This window comes from Psammomys obesus, unplaced genomic scaffold, assembly GCF_907164565.1.
Source record: "Psammomys obesus unplaced genomic scaffold, mPsaObe1.curated_primary_1811, whole genome shotgun sequence".
Classification (NCBI taxonomy): Eukaryota; Metazoa; Chordata; class Mammalia; order Rodentia; family Muridae; genus Psammomys; species Psammomys obesus.
In genome coordinates, this window is record NW_026590468.1 from 1,454,269 (window position 1) to 1,461,565 (window position 7,297).

Sequence of the window (7,297 nt, forward strand, 5' to 3'; positions counted from 1 at the left end):
TGAGTCATTTCCTTTGAAGCAGGTTTTTATGGGCTCTTGAGTCATTTTGTTGGAAGCGGGTTTTTATGTGCTCTTGTGTCATTTTCTAGGAAGCGGGTTTTTATGTGCTCTTGAGTCATTTCATTGGAAGCGGGTTTTTATGTGTTCTTGAGTCATTTCGTTGGAAGCCAGTTTTTATGTACTTCTAAGTCTTCTCGTTGGAAGCGGGTTTTTATGTACTCTTGAGTCATTTCTTTGGAAATGGGTTTTTATGTGCTCTTGAGTCTTTTTTTTTGGAAGCGGGTTTGTTTGTGCTCTTGAGTCATTTCGTGCAATCATGTTTTTATGTGCTCTTCAGTCTTTTTGTTGGAAATGGGTTTTTATGTGCTCCTCTGAGTTTTCATCAGAAACAGGTTTTTATGTGCTCCACTGAGTTTTCGTCGGAAACGGGTTTTTACATGCGCTTGAATCATTTCACTGGAAGCGGGTTTTTATTTGCTCAGGAGTCATTTCTTTGGAAGGGGTTTTTTAATGTGCTTCTGAGTCATTTCGTTGGAAGCAGGTTTTTATGTGCTCAGGAGTCCTTTCTTTGGATGCGGTTTTTATGTGCTCTGAAGTCATTTCATTGAAAGCCGGTTTTTATGTGCTCAGGAGTCATTTCTTTGGAAGGGGTTTTTTTATGTGCTCCTTAGTCATTTCGTTGGAAGCAGGTGTTTATGTGCTCAGGAATCCTTTCTTTGGATGCGGGTTTTTACATGCTCTGGAGTATTTCATTGGAAGTGGGTGTTTATGTGCTCTTGAGTCATTTCTTTGGAAGCGGGTTTTTATGTGCTCTTGAGTCATTTGGTTGGAAGCGGGTTTTTATGTGCTCCTGAGTCATTTGGTTGGAAACGGGTTTTTATGTGCTCTTGAGTCATTTAGTTTGAACCAGGTTTTTATGCTCGACTCCAAAAGATATCAGTTTACATTTTTCCACTTGATGTAGTTAATCAGGCGACATGTATGGGTTTCAGTTTACAACGCTGCACATTGTGTTTCTTTTATTTTGGTGGAAACAGGTGTTTGTGCTCTACTCCATCAGATACCAGTTTACAGTTTTCTAATTGACATAGTGAATCAGGCAACATGTATCTATTTTAGTTTACGAAAATATGCTTTTTGTTTTTCTTCTTTCGTTGGAAAAGTTTTTCTGTGCTCTATTGAATGAGATATCATTTTTCTATTTTCCTCTCAACTTAGTTAATCAGGTGACACGTATGTGTTTCAGTTTATAATGCTGTGCATTGTGTTTATTTTCTTTCATTGGAAACGGATGTTTTTCTCTACTCCAGCAGATATCATTTTACAGTTTTCTAATTTAAGTAGTTAATCAGGCGACACATATGAGGTTTAGTTTACAAGGCTATGCTTTGCATTTCTGTTCTTTCGTTGGAAACTAGTTTTTATGCTCTACATTGTGAGATGTCACTTTTCTGTTTTGTTCTACACCTAGTAAATCAGGCGACACATATTTCTTTCAGTTTACAATGCTGTGCATTGTGTTTCTTTTTTTCATTGGAAACAGGTGATTGTGCTCTACTCCATCAGATATCAGTTTACAGCTTTCTAATTGACGTAGTTAATCAGGCTACAGGTATGTGTTTTAGTTTACAAAGCTGTGCTTTGAGTTTCTGTTCTTTCATTGGAAACGGGTTTCTGTGGTCTTCTCCATCAAATACTAGTTTACAGTTTTCCACCTGAAGTAGTTAATAAGGCGATATGTGTTTGTTTTAGTTTATGACACTATGCTTTGCTTTTCTGTTCTTTCGTTGGTAACTTTTTTCTGTGCTCTACAGTGTGAGATATCACTTTTCTGTTTTCTTCTACACCTAGTTATTCTGGTGACATGTATGTGTTTCAGTTTACAAAGCTGTGCAATGCGTTTATATTCTTTCGTTGGAAACGGATTTCTGTGCTGCACAGTGTGTAAAATCACTTTTCTGTTTGCTTTCAAACCTAGTTAGTCAGGCGACACATATGCGTTTTAGTTTTCAATGCTGTGCTTGTGTTTCTGTTCTTTTCTTTGGAAATGGGTTTCTGTGCTTTAAAACATGAGATATCATTTTTATGTTTTCCTCTCAACTTAGTTAATCAGGTGACATGTGTTTGTTTTAGTTTACAACGCTGTGTTTTGAGTTTCTGTTCTTTCGTTGGAAATGGGTTTCTGTGCTCTACTCCATCAGATATTAGTTTACAATTTTCCACTTGATGTAGTTAATCAGGCGATACGTATGTGTTTTAGTTTACAACACTAAGCTTTGCGTTTCTGTTCTTTCTTTGGAAACTGGTTTCTGTGCTCTACAGTGTGAGATAACACTTTTTTATTTTAATCTAAACCTAGTTAATCAGGTGACACATATGTGCTTTAGTTTACAAGACTATGTTTGCTTTTCTCTTCTTTCATTGGAAACGGGTTTCTGTGCTCTACTCCTTCATATATCAGTTTACAGTTTTCCACTTGACGTAGTTAATCAGGCGACATGTATGTGTTTTAGTTTAAAACGCTGGGCTTTGTGCTTCTGATCTTTTCGTTGGAAACAGGTTTCTGTGCTTTAGAACGTGAGATATCATTTTTATGTTTTCCTCTCAACTTAGTTAATCATGAGACATGTATGTGATTTAATTTACAATGCTGTGCATTGAGTTTCTGTTCTTTTTTTGGAAACGGGTTTCTGTGCTTAACTCCATCAGATATTAATTTACAGTTTTCCACTTGTAGTTAATCTGGCGATGGATATGTGTTTCAGTTTACAATGCTGTGCATTATGTTTCTTTTCTTTCTTGAAAACAGGTGTTTGTGCTCTACTCCATCAGATATCAGTTTACAGTTTTCTGATTGATGTAGTTAATCAGGCTTCACGTAATTACTTTAGTTTACAATGCTAAGATTTGCGTTTCTGTTCTGTCATTGGAAAAGGGTTTCTGTGCTCTACAGTGTGAGATATCACTTTTCTGTTTTCTTCTATACCTAGTTAATCAGGCGATACATATGTGTTTTCATTTACAATGCTATGCTTTGTGTTTCTGTTCTTTTCATTGGAAACGGGATTCTGTGCTTTAAACTGTGATATATCATTTTTATGTTTTCCTCTCAACTTAATCAGGCGACAGTTATATGATTTAGTTTACAACGCTGTGCATTGAGATTCTCTTCTTTCTTTGGAAATGGGTTTCTGTGCTCTACTTCTTCAGATATCAGTTTACAATTTTACACTTGACATAGTTAATCAGGTGACTCCTATGTGTTTTAATTTACAACACTAAGCTTTGCGTTTCTGTTCTTTCATTGGAAACTTGTTTCTAAGCTCTACAGTGTGACATATCACTTATCTTTTCTTCTCAACATAGTAAATCAGGCAACACGTATGTGTTTTAGTTTACAATGCTGTGCTTTGCATTTCTATTCTTTCGTTGGAAACTGGTTTCTGTGCTCTACTGAATGAGATATCATTTTTCAGTTTTCAACTTGACATAGTTAATCAGGTGACACCTATATGTTTCAGTTTACAATGCTGTGCATTGCATTTCTATTCTTTCTTTGGAAACGGGTTTTTGTGCTCTACTCCTTCAGATATCAGTTTTCTGTTTTCTTCTACACCTAGTTAATCAGGTGACATGTTGTGTTTTAGTTTACAATGCTGTGAGTTGAGTTTCTGTTCTTTCGTTGGAAACGGGTTTCTGTGCTCTACTCCATCAGATATTAGTTGACAATTTCCACTTGACGTAGTTAATCAGGCGACACATATGTGTTTTAGTTTACAACGATAAAATTTGCGATTCTGTTCTTTCTTTGGAAACTGGTTTCTGTGCTCTACTGTGTCACTTTTCTGTTTTCTTCTAAACCTAGTTTAGAAGAAATATCGCTTTTCTGTTTTCTTCTAAACCTAGTTAATCAGTCGACATATATGTGTTTTAGTTTCAATGCTAAGCTTTGCGTTTCTGTTCTTTCATTGGAAACTGGTTTCTGTGCTCTACAAGGTGAGATATAACTTTTGTGTTTTAGATATCACTTTTCTCTTTTACTCTAAACCTACTTAATCAGGCGACACCTATGTGTTTCAGTTTACAACACTAAGCTTTGCATTACTGTTCTTTCGTTGGAAACGTGTTTTTGTGCTCTACTCATTCAGATATCAGTTTACAGTTACCCACTTGATGTAGTTAAATAGGCAACATGTATGTGTTTTAGTTTACAACACTAAATTTTGTGTTTCTGTTCTTTTGTTGGAAACGGTTTCTGTGCTCTACAGTGTGAGATATCACTTTTCTGTTTTCTTCTAAACCTAGTTAATAAGGTGACACGTATGTGTTTCGGTTTACAACGCTGTGAATTGAGTTTCTCTTCTTCCATTTGAAACGGGTTCTGGTGCTATACTCCATCAGATATTAGCTTAAAGTTTTCCACTTGATGTCGTTAATCAGGCGACACGTATGTGTTTTAGTTTACAACACTAAGCTTTGTGTTTCTGGTCTTTCGATGGAAACGGGTTTTTGTGCTCTACTCCTTCAGATATCAGTTTACAGTTATCCACTTGAAGTAGTTAAACAAGGGACACGTATGTGTTTTAGTTTACAACACTAACTTTTGTGTTTCTGTTCTTACGTTGGAAAATGCTTTCTGTGCTCTACAGTGTGAGATATCACTTTTCTGTTTTCTTCTACACCTAGTTAATCAGGCGACACCTATGTGTTTTAGTTTACAATGCTAAGCTTTGCATTTCTGTTCTTTCTGTTTTTTTTTCTAACACTAGTTTATAGGGTGACACTTATATGCTTTAGTTTACAACACTAAGCTTTGCGTTTCTGGTCTTTCGCTGAAAAATGGTTTCTATGCTATACAGTGTGAGATATCAAGTTTCTGTTTTCTTCTAAACCTAATTAATCAGGCGACACATATGTGTTTTACGTTACAATGCTAAGCTTTGCATATCTGTTCTTTCTTTGCAAAAGCGTTTCTGTGCTCCACACTGTTAGATATCACTTTTCTGTTTTTTTCTAAGCCTAGTTAATCTGGCGACAACAGAAACCAGTTTCTAACGAAACAAACGGAAAGCTTATGGTTGTAAACTGAAACACGTATATGTAACCTGATTAACTAGGTTTAGAAGAAAACAGAAAAGTGATATCTCACACAGTAGAGCACAGAAAGCAGTTTCAAACGAAAGAACAGAAACGCAAATTTAGTGCTGTAAACTAAAACACATACGTGTCGCCTGTAAAACTACATTAAGAGGACAACTGTAAAATGATATCTGAAAAAGTAGAGCACAAAAACCAGTTTCCAATGAAATAACAGAAACGCAAAGGTTAGTCTTGTAAACTAAAACACATATGTGTCGCCTGATTAACTACGTTTAGAATAAAACAAAAAAGTGATATCTCACACTGTAGAGCACAGAAACCAGTTTGCAACAAAAGAATTGAAATTTGAATCTTAGTGTTTTAAAATGAAACACATATGTGTCGCCTGATTAACGAGGTTTAGAAAAAAACAAAAAAGTGATATCTCACACTGTAGAGCACACAAACCAGTTTCCAACAAAAGAACAGAAACCAAACCTTGGCGTTGTTAACAAAGCACATATGTGTCGCCTGATTAACTAGACTGAGAAGAAAACAGAAAAGCGATATCTCACAATGTAGAGCACAGAAACAGTTTTCCAACGAAAGAACAGAAACGCAAAGCTTAAACAGGTATGAGTCACCTGATTAACTAGGTTTAGAAGAAAACAGAAAAGAGATATATCACAATATAGAGCACAGAAACCACTTTCCAACAAATAGAAATGCGAATCTTAGCGTTGTAAACTGAAACACATATTTGTCGCTTGATTTCCTAGGTTTAGAGTAAAACACCAAAGTGATATCTCACACTGTAGAGCACAGAAACCTGTTTCCAACAAAAGAACAGAAAGGCATAACTTAGTAATGTAAACTAAAACACGTATGTGTTGCCTGATTAAGTAGGTTTAGATTAAAACAAAAAAGTGATATCTCGCAATGTAGAGCACAAAATCCAATTTCCAAAGAAAGAACTGAAATGCAAAGCTTAGCGTTGTAAACTAATACAGAAGTGTGTCGCCTGATTAACTAGGTTTAGAAGAAAAAAGAAAGGGTATATCTCACACTGTATAGCACAGAAACCCTTTTCCAACGAAAGAACAGAAACACAAAGATTAGTGTTGTCAACTATAACACATACATGTCGAATGAGTAACTACGTTTTGATTACAAAAAAAAAAGATATCTCACACTGTAGAGCACCGAAACAAGTTTCCAACAAAAGAACCGAAATGCAAAGCTTGGCGTTGTAAACAGAAAGACATTTGTGTCGCCTATTTAACTAGGTTTAGAGTAAAACACAAAGTGATACCTCACACTATAGATCACAGAAACCAGTTTCCAATGAAAGAACAGAAATGCAAATCTTAGCGTTGAAAACTAAAACACATACGTGTCGCCTGATTAACTACATCACGTGGAAAACTGTAAAGTGTTATCTGAAGAAGTAGAACACAAAAACCTGTTTCCAACGAAAGAACAAAAACTCAAAACTTCGGTTTTAAAATAAAGCACATATGTGTCGCCTGATTAACTACGTTTAGAAGAAAATAGAAAAGGGACATCTCACAATGTAGAGCACAGAAACCCTTTTCCAAAGAAAGAACAGAAACGCAAAGCTTGCCGTTGTAAACTAAAACACTTATGTCTCGCCTGATTAACATAGCATTGTAAACTGAAACACATATGTGTCGCCTGAATAACTAGGTTTAGATTAAAAGAAAAAAGTCATATCTTGCACTGTAGAACACAGAAACCAGTTTGCAACAAAAGAACTGAAATGCGAAGCTTAGCGTTGTAAACTGAAACACATATGTGGCGCCTAATTAACTAGGTTTAGAAGAAGACAAAAAAGTGATATCTCTCAATGTAGAGCACAGAAACCAGTTTCCAACTAAAGAACAGAAAAGCAAAGCTTAGCGTTGTAAACTAAAACACATACGTGTCACCTGATTAACTAGGATTACATTAAAACAAAAAAGTGATATCTCGCACTGTAGAGCACAGAAACCAGTTTGCAACAAAAGAACTGAAATGTGAAGCTTGGCGTTGTAAACTGAAACACATATGTGTCGCCTGATTAACTAGGTTTAGATTAAAACAAAAAAGTGATATCGCACACTCTAGAGCACAGAATCCAGTTTGCAACAAAAGAACTTCAATGCAAAGCTTAGCGTTGTAAACTCAAACACATATGTGTTGCTTGATTAACTAGGTT

General features: G+C 35.7%; 1 protein-coding gene across 1 annotated transcript in view; it reads left to right on the forward strand.

Annotated features, from left to right (window-relative positions):
* Positions 1 to 2,878, forward strand: part of LOC129676937 (NADH-cytochrome b5 reductase 2-like) — a gene marked incomplete at its 3' end in the record, with an annotated part of 11,058 nt that extends 8,180 nt beyond the window's left edge. The window contains exons 6-7 of the mRNA XM_055607469.1: positions 1,544 to 1,612; positions 2,810 to 2,878. Of these exons, the coding sequence (XP_055463444.1) occupies positions 1,544 to 1,612; positions 2,810 to 2,878 (138 nt within the window). The remainder of the gene's footprint in view (positions 1 to 1,543; positions 1,613 to 2,809) is intronic.
* Between the last annotated feature and the right edge of the window lie 4,419 nt (positions 2,879 to 7,297).